General features: G+C 33.3%; 1 protein-coding gene across 9 annotated transcripts in view; it reads left to right on the plus strand.

The window, feature by feature from the left end:
• KCNMA1 (potassium calcium-activated channel subfamily M alpha 1) overlaps positions 1 to 20,542 on the plus strand; it is a 444,410-nt gene that overhangs the window by 306,789 nt on the left and 117,079 nt on the right. For all 9 annotated transcript variants that reach the window (XM_085230132.1, XM_085230130.1, XM_085230131.1 and 6 more), the window contains 6 exons: positions 1,132 to 1,237; positions 2,587 to 2,669; positions 5,650 to 5,719; positions 7,928 to 8,083; positions 15,941 to 16,050; positions 18,419 to 18,487. In XM_085230132.1, the coding sequence (XP_085086258.1) occupies positions 1,132 to 1,237; positions 2,587 to 2,669; positions 5,650 to 5,719; positions 7,928 to 8,083; positions 15,941 to 16,050; positions 18,419 to 18,487 (594 nt within the window). The remainder of the gene's footprint in view (positions 1 to 1,131; positions 1,238 to 2,586; positions 2,670 to 5,649; positions 5,720 to 7,927; positions 8,084 to 15,940; positions 16,051 to 18,418; positions 18,488 to 20,542) is intronic.

A 20,542-nucleotide genomic window follows, 5' to 3' on the forward strand; every position in this document is an offset into this window, starting at 1 on the left:
TGTTTAGATGTGCCAAAAGCTATGAATAAGTGATATTTTTGCACTTAGCAACAAGTTCTGCACTTTTCTTTCTTTCAAAGAAAATGATTAAAAAGTTTTAATTACTAATGATTCAACAAATGGAGCAGGAAAACTAATAATCAGCTCTTGTACTTCTTTAAAAATATCCATTCCTTTCAAACTAGACTAGACATGATATCCTCGAGGAACAGCATTGTTTCTTTTCTTATTTCCCCTTTCTTAAGTAGTAATGGGAATTGACTTTGAGAGGAAAGTGAAGATTCAGATTTCCACAGTGAAAGTGCATGGTGACAGGAAATGGGAAAATGCAAATGCATGTGAGGAAAGTTCAGCACCTGGTTACTTGTTTATGCCTGTTTTGGGTGTATTTCCTGTTTGTTTGTTTGTTTGTTTTTTGTTATGTTTTTGTTTTTCCTATGCTGTCAGGGGCAAATATTTGTGTTTACCTGTTTTATTTTCTTACTAATTTAGCATTTTGCGTAAGAAAGTTCTCATGCTCTTGTTGCATAGCTATTGAATCCCCTTGTTCTATTTGGTCATGTTTATGGCAAAATGAAATGAGATTAAGTCACAGCAAAATTAGGTTTATTTTAATTCCAGCTCATATAGGCATGAGGGGATCCTTATGGGATTCCTTCCCTGGCCTGTAGTTATTTCCCATTGGGCTCTTTTATTTGTTGCAGTCTACTGTTTAGGTAGTGGTAGATATATGCAGGAGATGATTAACCATAATAGACAAGTTCTGTGGAAAATACTTTCTCCATAGAGAGGATGTTTTCAGATGTTTGCATCGCTGTTTCTGGATTCACCTCTTTGAGAAAGTGACATGGACATTCAGAGCACAGTTAAACAGATCAGATGTTCTCTAGATAGAAGTAGGGAAGCGTAAGCATTGTATTATTTGTTTAAGTACTGTATATTCTTTCCACAGCATAGGAAAAGCATCAGCAGAAATCTGAAATGCAAATCTGAAATCTGAAAATGCAAAATTTATACAAAAATGTATAAATAAATAAAAATAAATAAACGAATCAGTTTAAAAATAAAAGAAAATGAAACTGTTATGGAAAAAAGTGGTTTTTCATTTGTTTTTCTCTCTTCTCAATGCAGTATCTCCCCTAACCTTGAGCTGGAAGCTCTTTTTAAACGACACTTCACTCAGGTGGAATTTTATCAGGGTTCAGTCCTTAATCCCCATGACCTGGCAAGAGTAAAGGTAATATCCCTTTTGTTCTGTTCTGTTAACTGACTTCAACTTAAGTATTCATTGTATTATTTGAATAAAACAAAAATAATTTAATTAACAGTGGCATTCAACAGGTAAACTCAAAACACTGTTTTTCCATTTCTATTAGCTTATGTAATAAATTACAATATTTGTCCTTCTAGATATTATTTTCCTTCTATCTTTAGATTTACAAAGCTACGGTACCACTATGACTTAAGATACATTATATCCTATTCTATTGAACTCTATGAATTTTTCATTGGATTTTAGTCATGTCTATTTAACTTTAATGTTTGATATAGTAGATCGTTGTCTTATGGCAATTAATTAAAATACTATTGTCTTATCTTCATCAGTACAATTAGAAAATGATTTTTCACCTGTCAAATCCTTTTTCCATTGTCTAGAATCCTGATAAAAATGCAACTTAAGAGACTTATTAGTTAAAATGAGATATATTTATTGTCTTTGTAGTAAATTATTTTATACTCTTAAAAAAGTATGAAGTTTAAAGGAAAAAAGTGGCAAGGTGTCATTTCTTTTCTTTTTTTCTAAATAAAATATAAAATATTTTGGCCAAATAGATTTTAATGCAATATTAGCACTTTCTCGGGTATCAATCATGTTTTCTATGCATTTTGGCTTCAGAAATTGCTTAACACTTTGTAGTCCCTCACAATTTGTATCTCAGTTCAGCAGAACAGAATGTTCTTATTATGACCATGAAGTCATAATAAGTTCTCTATTACAACTTTCTTTCTGTTAGTGTTTTCTTGTATACACTTAACAATACTTTTTTTTTTTTTTTAAATATGCTTTATATTAAATAGGGGTAAGGTTTGTGTGAACGTAGAGCGTAGAGGTCCTCTGAACAGATTAATTCTCTCCTCATGCTGTCTGAAAATTCATGCTCTAAATCATAAGTTCAAACATTTCCTCCTTTCTTTAATAAGAAAGTACTTACATTCTCAAACAAAACTGCAAGACTTGTGTGTGTAGTGTACTGATATAACAAGCTTTTTATGGATTTAGAGGTCTAAAATTCAATACCTGCTTACAAAAGAAACATCCGTTAAAGCCTTCTTGCTTTTAGCTCATACAAAGTAGTGGTCAGTAATTAAACTACCAAACTGGTCTGAGGAATCTTCACAAAATTATTGTGTGTACGTATAGCTGTTGCCATCAACTATAAAAACTTGAAAATTTTGTTTTGTCAGTACTGTAAACTGATATTCGTGTTTATGATAGGAGTGTTGTACTTTCTAATACTTTATGAAGAATGAAAAGTTGGAAAAAGAGGTTGCTATTTATGTTTGCTGTATTTTTCGGTGTCTCAGATAGAGTCAGCAGATGCGTGCCTAATTCTTGCCAATAAATACTGCGCTGACCCAGATGCTGAGGATGCCTCCAATATTATGAGGTAAACTCATTGGTTTTTAATAGGTTTTGTGTTCTTAACTCTGATTAGCCAACTTCTGGTATCCAGATAGGCCATAGCCACACATCGATTTATAGCTGATCTGTTGCACTTGAAGAGCATCACAGGATTTTCTTTAGAAGGCAGATTATAAGATTGCCTCAGAAGCTCAGAGATGAGGATGCTCTTAAGTTCCTTTTCTAATTTAGCTGCTTTAGAAGCAGCATATGAGAAGAGAAAATGTCAAGAGAACAAAACAGACCAAAAGTGAAATTTTAAATCAGAATATTTGTTTGGAACTTTGTGTATTGGCCATTTTTACTCATTTAGAGTATCTTTCCCTATTCAGATATATTGATCGCTTTTCTTCCAACACAGTTCCAATGTAATTGTATGAACTACTAACAATTTCTGTATTCCTCTCTGTTAAGTCAATGAAGTTTGATTTTTTCTTTTTCAGAAACTGCCTTTAAATCTCTATTTTCATGGCGTAGGAGATGCTTTCTAAAAATTCATCCTTTCAAAAGGGACATGAGAGCTCTAGGTAGCACCTTTTCTGTTTCTTTGTTATAATTGCTTACAGACCACTTTACAGAATACTTTACAGTTCTCAAAGGGCATCCGAAATAGAATCAGCTGCATTTATTTGGCTTGTGATTACTGTTGGTGCAACACAGTAATTTGGTCACTGCACTAATTACTTAAGAATACAGTTTGTCTAGATGTTGGAGAGGATGACAAGGCCATGTGATCATTTCATAGGTCTTAGCATTGAAGTATTCATAGCTGCACAAAGGACCAACAGAAATGAAGGGAAAGGACATGCAGTTAACTATGCTGTGGCAACAATATGTTACAAAAATATATGCCCTGCAAGGGCTGGTGCTGATCATGAGACAGAAGGACCTTCAATCGCCTCATACCTTATTGCTCCGCAGTAAATCTACTCCTACAAGTAATTACTTAGCTTGGTCACAGTGATGTATATACTTCATGATGGAAACTATACAGTGGTCTCCTAGCTCCATGCTCATTTTTAATACTTAAGACAAACGATGCTTGTTGATTGACAGAGCATTTACAACATTAGGGGCCACCAAAGCTTTGTCCTGTTTTCCTCCTCCTATTCTGTGAAGGAAGGTCAAAGGATCAGTTAGCGGATGGGCATCTAGAGTTACAATAAAGCTAAGCCATTCTTTTTTTTTTTCTCCCTCCCCCCTTCCCCTGCCCCCCAGTCATAGTATTAATGAGACCAGTCTTCTTGTTTTTTAAAATCAAATGTCAAGGATTTGTCAAAAATTCTCTAACACGGAGCTGATCACTGCAATTAAACAATTTTATTGGTTTGTCAGATATTTGCATTCCATGAGTTAAAGGAAAAAGGAGAAAAAAAAATAAATAATAATGCTACTCCACTTTTGGCAAAGTTCACTGTGCACAAGAGATTTGGGTGTATGTGGAAGGAGCAGGTCTTACAGAATCGTTAAGGTTAGAAAAGAACTCTAGTCTCATCTAGTCCACCAATCAACCCATCATCACATGCTGTTCAACCATGTCCCTATGTGCTACATCTACATGTTTCTTGAACACCTCCAGGGATGGTGACTCTACCACTTCTCTGGGCAGCCTGTTCCAATGCCTAATTTAATTTTTCTGTTTCAATTCAAAAATCATTTTGTGTGTTGATTGCATAAATGTACTAAAAGACCTTTAATTGCAGATTAGTGCATTCTTAAAACATTTAATACTTTTAATCTAATAAAATGCAGAGCTTTTATTTCAGGACTAAAGTTCTCACGCATTTTCTCATACTGAAATGATTTTAATTTAATAAGATTGAATGTTTAGTTAAATTCAGTAAGAATTGAAAAAATACTAGGAAGATTTGGTTTTCCCTCTGAAAAGAAAGTATAAATTGAAATTGTCCATATATCTTTTTAAATCCGTATCATGATCATCTAGTTTTTGTATACTTGAAGCTCAAGCAAAACCAGAATTTTGCAAGATATTTCCTACAGAACACCTCTGTAAACAGTTGTGGCATTGAGAATCTTATGAGTCTGATGACTATAAAGTAATTGAGATTATTTTCCCTTTTGATTGTTTTCTTTTCTTACTTCAATTTGTTCTTATAGGACTGACTTGTTTGCTTCTCTCTTTGATTTTGCTGAATGGTTGTTTTTTTGTTGTTTTTATTTCCCATTTTTAATTGTATATTCCTCACTTCATATCACACTATCTGTTACTCAGTTCTAAATAATTATTCTTTCCATTCATTTTTGATGGATGGACAACAGAATATATGTTGGCCTATTTTAATAATGAAAAATAGAGTCAAGTTGCAAATTATGGGAGTAGCCATATGTTTTTAAAATTTTGAGTTCAGGTATCAGTTTAAATATTGAGCTTTGACAAAATCCAGAAAAAATGAAGATGAATTTGCACTTGAATTTATATAAAATAGAATTATTACTCAAGCTGTTTAAATATGATAAATGTCTAGCAACAGTAAAAAAAAAAAAAAATAAGGGAGAAAGGAGATAAAAGAAAATTGTTTTTTAGACATATATCATTGGACAACTCAAGCAATTATATTGATTCAAAGAAACAATTACTAAAGATGACAGTAATTAGAAGTATAGTATTTGTTTAACATAATGAGTAGGGTATCTTGAACAGAGCTGCTAAAACAAAAGTATTTTTTTCCTTCAAATTCTATAAGGAAACCATTCAACAAAGTAATTCCTGAAATTCAGTGTTCTCTAGTATTACCTGATGATTATTAACTGAATTTGTATATACATAGAGACTGTATACTTTTGACTTTAATCACTATGCTTTACAGACAAATAAATAAAAGAATACAGTTTTAACTGTGGGACGTGACAACACAGTGAAGTAGAGGTACTGGGATACGTGATCCAAATATCCTACTAGCTAAAATGCAATTTTAATTGTTATTTTCTTTCTCTTTTACTTTTAGAGTTATTTCAATAAAGAATTATCATCCGAAGATAAGAATTATCACTCAGATGTTGCAGTATCACAATAAGGTGATGTGATAACTATTAGTGTCTCTTTCTGCAATTTGTTTTGCTACATTGCACTCATGAACAATTTTTTTCTAGTGTCATTAATAATAAGCATTTTTATTTCCAAACATGAACACCCTAATAAACCTTGTCATGTAGTCTTGTAACAAGTTAATTCAGTGCTATTTATATATGCAAGGGACCTTATCAAAATCTCTGACATTTATCAACCATTTTGGATATAATTCTCAAAGCTACAGTGTTTGTAGTTGCTAATGATTCCAGACGAGCTTTTAACCAGTCAGCATCCATAAATTTTGCTTATTGCACTAGAGCATGAGTGTCCAAACTTTTGGCTTGCCTGAGCTGCAAGAGGAATTGTCTAGGGCTACATCTATGGAGGCTGCTCTGAAAAGAAATGCCTCCTATTTATTTCCATGGAAACAACAATTGATACAAAGAGCACAATAACAATATTTAATAGAGCAAATTCTCAGCTACAAACCACTCTTCCACATGGCTACCACCATTAACTATGCATTTTCACCAGCAAGGAACAAGAGTCTGCCTGCTGCACTCAGAAAAGTGAAGACTAGTGAAAAAGTGAAGTGAACTAGTGAAGACTAGTGAAGGTGACACACAGTTGCTGCCCTGCAATGCACATCCCACAGCTTCACTGTGTTCACATCCACTAATCTCCAGAAATGTTAAGTAACCATTGATGAATGTTAGTGGATGCCATTTTTCCCATGTGAGGAATTGAGTGACACACTTCTGCTTCATATGTACCTCCATGACAGATACCATTTAGTCAGACTGCCCCTGTGCTGCCATCTCTCTCATGGTAAGAAAATGTAATGGAATGGAATATTGTCTGGGAGGTTCAACCTCTACTGCTGTACATCTCTTTCTGATGTCATGAACCAACATCATAAAATAGTAGGCATTACTTTCAAAGGAGCTCTCATAAGCTATATAGTATAGTTAATGTATATAAGTAGCAAAATTTTATTTAATTTTTAATGTTTTTTTTTTTAATTAAAACATATAAAAAGAGAGCGACAAACATGTAAAACTTGTGGGATATATGACCTTGCTTTTGTAAAACTAATGCATCAGTCTGGTTTGTTTGCAGTGGTTGCAATTCTTAGAGAGATTTCAAGGTGTGCATCAGAGATTTTTGATGAAATTTTACTCTTTCTGTACTTTGTTCTTCACAACAATTGGTCACATATGTATGTTCTGCCAAAAAAACGATGATGTGAATAACGTGTGACTGTGAAGGGAGGGATGTTTCTCTTTTGTACTAGGGGGTTTATAAACGTCTCTGATAAAGAGACGTGATCATGTTTTTGACTGCAACTCCATACATTCCATTTGAAAATTTGCAAGTTATATATTTATGTTGACTGCAAATTGAGTGAGAAATAAGCCAAAAAATTGTTGTTTTCTTGCAATCTTGAAACCTATTTTCAAATTCCTGTATCACAACGGCAACAAATACACGTTTCTCTGCTCACAAGACTGTGTTTAACCATTGTATAAAAATCCTTAAAAGTATTTGCCATAATTTAACACTGCACTGCACTCCATGCCCTGATTTCAGCCTAGATGGGGTTAATAGCACACTGATATTTGGCTGATGCTGAGTGGCAGTTGCAGGCCTTGGGCAGAGCCACAGCCATGATGGCGTAGGGCAGGAGACAGGCCACAGTGTAAGCTGTGCCAGGCTACGTTTGTCCTGTGGGCTACAGATTGTGCATGCCTGCACTAAAGCTACCCAATATTAATTGGTGGCTTCTAGGCAACTCAAGTGAAGTTAATTCTTTGTGGGTAGCTACAAAAACACGTATTCTCTTATTGGCCATTTATTGTGATTTTGAATTAAATGACAGTGTCGACCAGTAATTGCCAAATGGGAAGTAGAAAATAAACAATACTAAGGTGACAATTAAGGCACACTCAGGTGTATCAGCCTGACAGTTTCACAGGCATATATGTAGAATATGACTTGAGAAATGTGAAAATTGACTATAATAAAAATATGCATAAAAGGTTGTTACACTTCCTAGCATAAAGTTAAATTTTAAGATTTTGGCTAGAAAATGTCTAGCCAATAACAAAATCATTCACTGCTATCTCCTCCAGTACTGTATTCTATTTGCAGAAATATTTCTGCTTCTTCACCTTATGGGTTTTTATGTATTTATTTATTTGTTTGTTTTATAGGCTCATCTGTTAAATATTCCAAGCTGGAACTGGAAAGAAGGGGATGATGCAATCTGTCTCGCTGAGCTCAAGCTGGGTTTCATAGCTCAGAGTTGCCTGGCACCAGGCCTTTCAACAATGTTAGCCAACCTCTTTTCCATGAGATCATTCATAAAGGTAATGTCTTGTCATATTAGAGTATGTTACGTCAGTTTGTCAGAGAGCTAAATAGAGAACATGGCTCAAATGAAAAACAGATAGGAACACATTAATAGCTTTTGTAACACAAACAAACAGAAATAAAGCAGCTTACCTACAGAAGATTTATTCTGCAAATTGGGAAATCAGCCAGGTTCTGCCAAAATTATATTCTTATTTGACAAGTGTTTGGCTATTAAAGATTTTTTTCAAAGCGTCATTCATTTCTTGGAGGATATTTCTGGTCTTTTGTGTTGTTTTAAACAAACCATGTGTTTATCTGTGAGGAAAGCCCCTGCTGCTAAAACAAAAATATGATTTATATGTGTCCCATACAGTAAAAAAGGGTCCAGAAGAAAGGACTGATCATTTTGGTCTTTTACATCAAGTTGTTAGTAGACCTCTGACTGTGACAATAAATAAAGAACATATGTTAGAGCTGAAGCCTAAACTTCCTTCAACATCATTTGTGTATTTGTTTCTCCTCATCCAAGTAACTTTTCAGAGTCAAATGGCAAAATTTTAACCCTGTTATTCCTACACTTCTGAGGCAGTCATACTAGTTCTCTGGACAAAGGCTCTGATTGTCGCAGTGAGTGCTTCTTTCCTCATTCTTGCACACTGATTCCAAACATCAAAGTTGCATGATTTCCAATCTCTTGAGTGTTCATAACAGGACAGCTAACACTGGAGTCACAAGGTGGACATAGTTCACCTCAAGTTCATTGTGTAAGTTAGCAAAAAAGATCTCCACAAGAAACCATGCCCTGAAAACCACACAAGCAAGCAACCATAAAACCCACAAAGCCTAATGTTATCAGGTGAGAAGCCAGGAATATTCCTGTAGGGATGCACATACATACAGCAGAGAGTCTTCTCAGAAAATTATGAAATTTTTATTAAGATATCCTTTAGAATCCTTTCCAAAAACTGAGACCACAGATTCTTATGTGTCAAAAATATTCCAGACTGTATTCAGTTGAAAAAAGTGCCTGTTTTCTGAACAAAAATAAATCCCTTCTCTTCACTTTTATGTCTAAACTTCTCTTATCTCTACTCATGTTTAGATAACAAAAGCTGCTTTATTTCAGTAAAGCCAAATTTAGGAACTACCTAAGATTCATATGGTCTCTTTGATATTAATCCTTTCTAATTATGTCCCAGAAGAAAATTCTACTTTTTGTGAACTTCATTTTTCTTGCAGGCCATTTTGGTCTCCCTTCTTCTTAGCTGATGTGGTGATGCAACGCTCTCAGGAGTGTTAAGAATTTTTAGTATTTGCACTAATGTATCCATATTATTCAGGCAGTTTTCTATGAACTTGTGCTTGAGGTCAGCAGCCCTGAAACTTATGCTCATCTTTCTTTGAAAATCAGAAGTGATTCGTTTTCTCATGAAATCCAATTTACATGTAACTTCAGAAGCCCTAGTCTTAATTTTAGCCTTAAAATAACTTGCATTAAACATGCAGTGGGAAAACAAAGAGATGTTCTCTTAAAGTGTCTGACTCTGAGAGAACTGTCCAAGAAGCACACGCACTTGTGGTCTGTATTTGTATTTAAAATGATTATACAAATAAAAAAATGCAGATGTAAAGGAAGTGTATTTCCAGAGAATCTCTGACATTCTGACCATTATCATAGCAATCTTCAACTTTCTATTATTTTTTAAGATATTCTTGTAATAATTTCAGTACATTGACTAATTGGTCTATCTCAGTGAAAACAGTTCTGAGCTGAAAGCTGAGCTTTTCTAGGCACTTTATCCCTTCACTAAGGAAGAAACCATCATATTGATTATGAATATTTCTATATTTGTAGAACAAATAGAAAAATGGCAAAAAGTTTGTTTTAGAAGAAGAAATTAATATCAGTTTTGCTGACATGCTCTTGTTTACATCAATATACAGAGTTAGAATAGGGTACAGATATACTTTAAATTAGGTTACTTTACATGGCACAGAAGAAAAGCTGTAAAATGCTGGGTAGACTGTGCTGTTATTGGTTATGTCTACTACTTAACTAAGAATGAATTATCCAGGCAACTAAAATGGATATCATCATTTTTGAGAAAGTTTGAGTGTTAAAATCTGAAACAGAATGAATGTCCAACAACAGAGTACATATGTCTTTCCATGAGAATCCAAATCAACTAGTGATAGTAGAAGGTTTATTACTTCACTTAACTGAAAGGACGCTCTTTGTGCAAGCTATCGCACTCTAAAAACTATTTGAAAGAGATAGCTATTATTAATTGGTGTTTGTGAATCAAGAGTGTATTGCAGAGGAGCAGCTACGCTGATTGGAATTGTTAAGTAGGACTCCTTTGAAAAGAAAGATGTGCATTCCCTAAGAGGACTTCTGCCCCTTTGCGTTTGGAGCACTGAATTTAAGTACTGTCAGAGCCTCATAAATTTCTTGGGCAAAAGTTAGTTGAGTCTAACACAAGTAGTCAGAAAAATTTACTGAAACTATTAAAAAACAAATATAAAAAGAAAAAAACTTTGAAATTTGTGTTCGTTCCTCCTTCATCATAGTGTGTTTAGAAAGTCATTTAATAGCCATAAATGTTTGAGCAGTCAAACACAAATGAACATGATTGATGGTGACATTGTACATGTTTAACTCATTATGTGTTACTTCATAGCAAAATGGTTTGTGTAAACAGTCTGCCCAGTATTAAAGCTGAGAAACCTCAAAATATTATTTTTGTGCCTTATATTTTCCTTTTGGTTTTAGAGATGTAATCTCACATGGAATCTTTTCTGTTCTTTTCTGGCACCAACCTGAATAAAAAGAAAATTCGCTCAAAAAGAATGTGTGATACAGTTTTAACAAAAAGGTTCTGAAAACATTTAAAGGAAAGAATATTATCCAGCTAATCTTGAGAGAAAAACGTAGATTATGTATACACCTGTAAACTGTATTTCAATAATAGCAGAAAGTGCTATTGTTGTATGAATAAAGAAGTTGTGACTCTTTAAAATTTGGAATGTGGTGCTTGAGTGTAACACAGGTTCATAAGATGAATGAGTTTCTATGTCATTCAAGATCTGAAAAATGATCTAGAGCAGTCTCAATTCTTCTTTAAGCTATTTTGAGAGCAGGAATGTGGGCTCTTATATCAACTGTGCTCACACCCACATATATGTAATTCTCCCACTACATTTCTTTCTAGTCTAGCCTGAGAGATGGACATATTGAAACTGCACAGATTTATGGCAGCCAGGTGCTTACATGCACTGATGGAATATGTTAACTGGCTTTCTATTTATTTTTGGCCACCTAGGCAGCAATAGGTTGTTCTAAAGTGTGAGACTGGGGTTTGCTTGGTGAATTTCTTCTATGGAAAGAGAGCTTGAAGATAGAGTTGGGGGGGGAAAGAGCAACTTGTTTATTTATTGTGAAGCTCCTCAGGGGGCTGAATAATAAAGAGTACTTGGTAATTAACATTTTTCTTCCTTTGCCAACTACTCCTTACAGGCTTTAGGCCAAATACTAATGTAGCCTGTTTTCAAAAACATTTATTCTTTAAAAGGCCTGTCTGAATAGAATCTTTTTAATCATTTAATATAGCAACTAAAAACTTCTGTGGTTGAGAACTGTGTGCTGATTAGAAATAATGTCAATCCTTGGGGAAAAAGTAATATATTTGCCCTGGACTGAAGTCAACCACAGAGTGTGTTTTTCAGTCAGCTGTTTAAAGAGATCAAAACCAATCTGTCTTTTACATTGCGATTGGATAGAAATACTGTTCTGTTTTTTAAATTTCTGTGTTATTTTTTAACAGTATGACTTCTATAGTTTTGAATCTAAACCCACTGAAGCCAGACATCCAAGGAGATTCCCAAGACATCTAAAGAATTGCATCTCATAGTATTCACGAATACCATCTTTTCTTTGACCTACTACAATAATCTACATTAGCATGAGCAATGAAAAAGCACATAGATCTCTCATTTGAAACTACGGCCAATCTTAATTAGTTATATGTTGTTTTATAAAACAGCAATTTTGGAAAATGTTCTTGCACACAGAAAGAACTGTGAGAATAGTTGGCTGAGGTTGAAGAATTTTTATAGTGCTGAAGAGTACTTATTAGTTTTGAGTTAGGGAGTCAATAGGATTGAATAAAGGGGTAGTTGATAATTTACAATATTTAAGGAAATCAGATTATAATACTGTAAACCTCAGAAGCTTAACACTTTGCGAAGATAGTAGGAACTTGTTTTAGCCTTTTACATATCTGTCAGATTTCAATACCAATGCCTAAAGGTACAGTAAAACCAAACACACGAGCAATTTGCATGGACTGAAAGGCATTATGGGTGAAGATGGGAAAATGTTTAATTTCACAAGTTCATTTCAGCTACCATTCAAGAATATTCCATTCTTGTTTGCCCTTTCCTCTCATGTATGTAGTTGGTAAAACAAGCAAACAAAGAAGTCCACCAGAAACAATGCTGTGGAGAATAGAATTGTAAAATTAAACTTCAGTAGATCCTTAAGTCTGAGTTTAATGGGTGGCAGGATTCCTTGTGTTATATGTACATAGAAGAAAGCATATCATAGAAGAAAGCATATCATTTTTTTAATTTCAGTTCTAAAATCTTAACTTTAATTTCAAAATCCTACCAAAATATTTTTTTCTGTACTTTTGATAAAAAAGTAGGCTGAAGAAAATTACATTAGATTTGCTGAACTCTGGAGGTTTGAATTATAAGCACACATGATATATAAGCATGACATGCCAAAACCAAAGCAGATATATTGAATAACTGAATCAACAAGAAACAGTAGAGATCTGTACCTGATTAAATTAAAAATAATATTTTTTTTCTCCTTACTGATCTATAAGGATAAGTGAAATTAATTGTTATTAGAACCATTTATTGACTACGGTTATGAGAAAAATCTAGTGAAAAAAACAGCTGTATGTCCATGAATGGACATTGTTAAAGTTGATTTGTTTCTGACTTCTTCTTCCTGTCCTCAAATATTATTTTATGTGTTGAAGGCTGAAAATTTGGAGTTTATTGTTTTAGAAGTATCTTTGTGAAGCATACTTTTTCATTCAAATATCTAAAATTCTGTGGTTTTTCTGAAAAAATATCATCTTCTCTTCCTCCCCTGCTCAGAATGTGGGACTACCAGTTGTACCTCATAATAAGATTTGTAAAGACCCCTGTTGATAAAAAAATGGAAACAGCTAAAAGGAAAATAAAGTAATATCAGAACACAATAAGTTCAAGGTATTTTGGGAATTTTTTTGGCAATGAAATTGTTCATTTGCTACTGTGTCTTTGTATTTCATGTTCTATTGACCATTTTGTAGATTTCCTTCTAGTTTTCAAGATAAAATCCAGGTTGTTTTCTTCATTGTAAGCATGGTAACATATTCATGGTAGGCTAAACTCAGGCTATTATTCTAATTAATCATATAAATAAATTTCTTACTTTTACTAATTAAGGTTTGTTATAACCTTGGTTAGTAGTCTTGAACCAAACTCACCTCAAACTCATCCCTTTTTGCTTCTTTACAGTTTACATATTCGATTTTACATTTTTTTACATTACAGTTTACATTTTCGATTATTTTTTTGGCCGTACTTCAACAGTTACATTTTGACAACCTATCATTAGTGTATAAGTAAATTGGAAATGAGTATCAGTAAGATCTGATATGGATGAGATTTGTTTAAGGATTCACTTTCTGAGGTTAATGCTTGCTACAAAATATCAGAAGGGCCAAAATAAGTTGAGAATACAGTAGCTCCTAAAGTTGTTGTTTTTTTTTGTTTTTGTTTTGTTTTCACGGTAAATACTTTAAATTAGTACCTTAATGATATGGGCTATGAGAGAAATTGATTATGTTCTCCTGTGGAACATTTTGTCTATTAAAATTCAGGGTGACATAATGAGTCAAAGAAATAGAAATGAAATATTCTACCCTGCGAGTTATTATTCATTGTTTTATTTCTAGCAGACCAGCAGGTACTTCCATTCACAAAGTACCAGATAGATGACCATCTCTTTCTTTGAAGTTATAGGGAAAATGCCATGGATCTGAGGCAGATAAAATAGAAAGATCTTTTCTTCATTAGTAATATTTTATAGCATCTCATATATCAGCAATTCTTAAAATTCATTTATTAGTATTTCACAGTAACCTAAAAGAAAGTATCTTCAACATTGTAATAAATACATGAAGGTGAATGTAATGCTAACCAGTATCTATGAATCTTGATCACTACTTTGTAAATGAGTTTTGTTATTTTCCAGTCCCTTCTTTGATTCTCGGCTAAGAATGTGCTTGTTAGTTTATTTAATCTGCAGCTTTTTCCTCCAAAATAAAACAGGTTGCTTAAAGAGAATAAAGCCAGGGAAGAAACTAGAAATGAGAAATTGAGTGGAAAACAGTCTTACTCTTATTTTCTTTATGCTATCTTTATGCGTTTTTTCTCCTTGCACATTTTTTCCAACCCCAGGTGGTGTCAATGTAAGAAAAAACCATGAAATAGAGCATAAGTAACAAACATATTGCTATCATTACTGTTTTTTACCCAGTCTGCACTTTATCTGTTTTCTGTATATAAAGAGCTGCTGATCAGCAACATTTGCAAGTTTCACATAAATAAACGAGTTGTAAAAAATGTGATATGACTTCTCTGTGTGTGGTGGAGAATAACACAATGCAAATCTTTTCTAGCATCCCACATGGTCTCAGAATGGTGAAACAATTTATATGGAAGAAATTTCTCTTGATTGTTTGCAGCCCACATGTCAGGGAGGAAATGATTTGAATCCTCTCCATATTGCAATTTGTTCTTGCAGTTTTTTTTTTACTTCTCCAGAACTGAAGTAACTTCTTACCTGGCAGCCTATTATGAGAAAAAATAAAATAAAATAAAATAAAAATATAAAATAAAGAAATAAATTCATTGCACTTAATATTTCACTGACTTCTTTAGAAGTTTGCTATCCTTTTTCTTTTAAATATTCCTTTGAAAGAGTGATTTATTTTTTTGTCTTTTTAATGACATAGCAGGAGGAAAAGACTGGTGAATCCAAAATTTAAACTAAGTATGTAGGACAAAACATATATAAAATACTACACAAATCATGTTTAAAATAGCTTTGCTTGTTCAGTATTTTTAATACTGAAAAAAAGAAAAAAGAAAAAAGAAAAAAAGAACAACTCAAAATTATTATGCCACACCAAATTTTTATGAAAGTTAGAATCTAAATTTTATTAAGCAAATGTGTTGGGCATATCTGACTTGTTTTCCTTCAACAATAAAATATGTCTGAATTTAGCAGTAAAGCTTTGCTTCAGTTACTGTTCTAAAACACTTATGACTGTTGAAACCATTTCAATATGTCTACTTCTCATAGTTTCCTGCTAGCTAGAGATGCAGAAAACAAATTTTCAGAATTTTTAATGATTGTTTTTTTGTGTGTTTGTGTGTGCTAGCCAACTTCGGAACAAGGTGAAAGCAATTGAAACATTGTTAGAGAGACAAAGGAGCAATATAATGCAACCATTTCACTAGAGAATTTTCAGAAACAGAAAATAGATGTTTTTCCTCAAGCTCTCCACTGTCTTATTTCATGTTATGCTAAATTGTCCTGCCAATAATCGAGTGACTCATTTTTACATAAGATGTTTGATTGACTATCCTCTTCTTTTTCTTGGCAATATTGTCAAAATACTTGAGTGGTATACTAACTTATTTACTTAAAAATTTATGCATGTTTAAAAAGTAGTTCATAATTTTAACTGAAGTTTTTCATTTTATTTAGATCTCTATATTTTTTTTGTGTGTTTGTTTTTTAGATTGAGGAGGATACGTGGCAGAAATACTATCTGGAAGGAGTTGCAAATGAAATGTATACAGAATATCTGTCTAGTGCCTTTGTGGGTTTGTCCTTCCCTGCAGTTTGTGAGTAAGTTACTATTAAGCATAATTATTTACATGCTTTCAAGTGAAATCAGAGATTTCTACAGGAGACCTCACTTTGCTACAGTCCTAATGTTGCTACATCAGATGAAATCAAATAAAGTAAACATTAAAGCAATCACAGCATGTAAGTATTCCAAACATTATAATGCTGCTTTCTGAAGAGATTTGGAATTAAGTGATTGTAAATGAAACCACAAATGTTTTCAGTGTTGGACAAATTAATCAGCAATCCATTTAAATTATTTACTTGAGAGAGCTGTCCTATTGTTTCTTTTAATGAATCCCATTCTTTGAGTAGTGTTTGTCAGCATCGCTGTCTTGGCTTATGTCCCATTCCAAGAAAATCATTCATTAATTGAGACAGATTTAGTGCAGTCATATAAGCAATGTGGTGTCCAGAGCTTTGTAGCACTGGTTTCAATCAAACATGTAGTATATAACCATGGTCTAAGACTACAGTTTTAATTTTTGAGACTGAAAATACTTACATTTGTCTTACATTTTTTTCTGTGGAAGACACATTTGTATGCTTAAGGTTGTTCCAGTATGTACCATAGCCACAAGTATAGGACAGTTTAGTGCAGTCATGTTTTCTCTTCTATTTAATTAAAAGATAAAATATTGGAGATATTAACTCTGTGTTTGTCCAACATATTGTTGCAATGTTTATACATATGACCTATATTTCAATGTGGCATATTTTTATAACAGTGCTTGTTCACAGAAATAGATTTCACTTTTGTGTCAAGCTACTAAGACTTAGGCAAGACTCAACATTTCTCTGCATTCTTTCTCAGCTCCAGAACAGATTATTTCTTTTGTGGGAGTATTCAAAGAAGTAGAACTTTCTAGTCTGATGCCAAATTAAGCCCCTATCTATTGCAGAGTAAGACATCATGAATTCTCTGTCAGTGTTAAGTTCTTGGTTCTATATTTGAATTGTTTATTCAATTCATCTGAGAGGGTAAGTACATCTTAGGCACTTTTAGACTGTTAGGACATCCACACATCATATGCTCACTACAGTTTTTTGCCTCTCTGAAGCAGTGATATTGAATCGGTTTATAGCAGTTATTTTTTTTTTTTTCCTGAACTCTGAATTTTATTCAGTGTTGCGGACATGTAGGATTCTAGACCCCACAAACTTGAGCTCAGCTCAGCTAACAGCCAAGTCAGACTCTGTCCTGACATTACTCTAAATAAAGCTTTCCCATCTTCTGACTGTGAGTAAAATGAGATTTCATCTGAATCTGCCAGCGAAATCTTATATTTTACACTTTCCTTCGAACTCTCTCAGAAACTTTCCTCTGTCCCATCCCTGCAGAGGCCAGCCATCCCCTCTGTCCTCACTCAGCCAACATATGCATGCTAAATAGTCTTCTTAGGCACAATTGTGAGACAGCAAGAGCCAGCATGTGAAAACAGAGGTTGTAAGTCTTATTGTGCTCCCTACTGCCATGTCAGCTGTCTAGTCAGAAGTATGAAAAAGCTGCTTCAGTAAAGGTCAGCACAGAGGCCTGTAAACTCCCCGCACTTCTTTATTTCGTGTGTTTAAGTTACAGAGGTTTATGTTTCCATTATAATTATACTATAATTGAAAGGTGCACCCTGGAAGAATCACGACCAATTTCATAGAACAGGAAGCAAGTAGTATGAAATTTGCATATTTCAATGATAAAATTGTAAAATCACTGGTTTCTGGTTATTAAAAAAAACATTGTGGGTTACTTTGATTGCTCTCACAGTACTTGTCAGCTTCAAGCAAATGTTGCTGTACTAACTTCACTCTCCAAGTTTATAAAGAATATCATACTTGTTTTAGTAAATTGCTACTAACAACTGAAAAAAGAAAAGTGTATTAATGTATAAGCATGCATTTTCCCATGTGCTGGTCAGTAATAGCTTCCAGTTATGCTGTTTCTCTGTCCTAGAAATTGATAAATGCTGATATACTATTAGTGTACTCTTGTTTTTGGCCAGTATACATACATATTTTGTGACTGCAATCAAAATATAACTAAATTTTAGCAAATATTTGAAAAATTTCCTCAAGACATCCACTTCTATGGTCAAATGCAATTTTATGTTTTGAATTATGACATTTGTTATTATACCTTAAGTAGATTTAGTAATGCAGTAGTGCTGCTTAGGATGTGTTCTCAAGTTGTCAGTTTATAGTACTTATGAAGAAGCATTTATTATCTTCAAAACAGAAAGACTTTAATATATGAGCTATATATGTTACTGAAGACTGGGTAATCATCTGAGTGAATGCAAATTCTCAGCCATGTCTATTTATACAATGTCAGTTGTGAAAAAGGTCTGACTCTTGGCCTCTTGTCTTCCTGCAGACTGGTGTTTGCGAAACTAAAGCTCTTAATGATAGCCATAGAATACAAGTCGGAAAAAAGAGAAAGCAGGTATGTCCAAGACTACAAATTCTGAAGTAAGAATGCACTGTCAAGAATTTTGCCTGCTTATTTTTAAGAATAAACATAGATGTCCTTATACGTTTGATACGTTTCAGAGTATAATTATCATGCCATCACATTACACCATTTTATGTAGCGCTGAAAGGCTTTTATTTCTGCTCTGTTTTTCCTCACCCAAATCAATTTAAGTTACAATACTTAGTATAAGGTAGGGGTACAGTGTTATGTGTCCACTTCCAGAAGTGCAGTTCATTTTTATTTAAAAAAAAACATACCTTACTCAATGTTTTTTGTTTATACTCTGTCAGCTTTAAGTGACAGTTCAACAATTTACTGAAAATAGAAAAGTGGAAAGCAGGTGTGGTATCTCTAGTCATTATGGTAATGTTTATTTCTCAAAATAAACATTTATAAAATAATTTAATGTAAATCAGTTTGGAAGAGCCAGTCTTCATAGGATACAGGATATATGGAAATATAGAATAAACATTTATATGGTATCAGTTCCAACAAAGGATGTATATATGAATACCATCAGGTAACTCAAAGTTACATGTGGTTTTGAAATTGCCAAATGATTGACACCTTTTTTATCTGAAAATAAATTTCCTGATTATAAATCAGTATAAATTCGTGGACAGAAAGTGTTTCTTCTTTTTGTACAAAAATTCTTAAGAATTTATTTGTATACTGGAGTCAAGTTTCAGTCAGGTTGTCAATCAGTGCATTTACACAACATTCCTTTTTGTGTAACAAAAATATCATAAATGTGCTGTGCGACATGCAGAGGGGCATATAACAAAAATCTAGTAATTCTGACTTTGATCTGAATTTTGTTTTCCCTGTCAAAAGTGACATTTGTAAGTGTTGCAGTAAATCTGGAGCTATATATACTACAACATCATAAATTTTTGCCACCAATTACCTAAACCTTTGAGGGCAATTGTTTTTCCTCCAAGAAGAATCAGTTCTATTATTTGAGTTCATGCCATGATTCCTGAGGTTTTGAAAGTATATTCCTTTATAAATGCCTATAAAAACTATGTGGGACACTTGACACAGAAATCAAATATTGCAACTATTAATGATGGTACTTCCATGGCCTATACTTGATTTTGCTTAATTCCTTCCTGTGGGGTAAGTGATATATGAACTGGTGTGTGTGATACTGGATTTTACTTTTGTCCACGTTATTTTTTTTTTTTTTTTTTTTTTGCAATAACAGATTTTTTTAATGTTTCCAGCTCACCTAGCTTATCTTAAAACAAATACTTTTCCATTCAGTTACTACATTCTGCTGCATTTGCTAATGTAAAGAATACGAGTAAATGTTATTTTTCCTAAAAATTTAATATAAATTTTGTAGGAAAAAAAAAAAAAAAAAAGGAATGCATTAGTAACAACAGTGGTACGTTAGCATATTTTATGATTACAATATTTAGAAAATACTTGGTTTCCTTTGGCTCTCTCTGACAACTATTGCCCAACTTTGGGTTGTCATTACTTTGCTTGTCATTTAGTTACATAAGTGCTAATATTACAGTCTTTTTCAATAATAACAGATAACTCATGGCTTCCATATCATTATTTGAACTAACTTCAGTGAGAGTTGTTTTTAGTTCTTAATCACAAGGTGATGCAGAGGGTTCCACAAAAAGTAAAACAGTGTGATCCAATCATATATTTCCTGTTACTTAAGTCCACAGAGGTAAAAGTTCACAGTGAATTAGTTTGGTAGAAAAGAAATTGCAGTAAGCTTTACTAATGGAGGGATGTTAACAGTTGGATTTTACAAACATATATATAACAGAAGGAAAGCAGGTAAACTAAATAGTCACATCATTTTATTAGTTAGTAGTAACTTCTGACTTCAGTAGCAGTGATAATTTTATAGTCACTCTTCGGTGAATCGGATTACTACCTGCAGGATAATTTTACTGTTCTACTTGTCCCTGTGTTCTTCAACAAATGTGTTGAGTTGAGTACATATGTCTGGCTTTATGAACTGGAGCCTCTTAATCTAACCAGAAAGGTAATAGAACA

This window comes from Meleagris gallopavo, chromosome 8, assembly GCF_905368555.1.
Source record: "Meleagris gallopavo chromosome 8, MGAL_WU_HG_1.1, whole genome shotgun sequence".
NCBI lineage: Eukaryota > Metazoa > Chordata > Aves > Galliformes > Phasianidae > Meleagris > Meleagris gallopavo.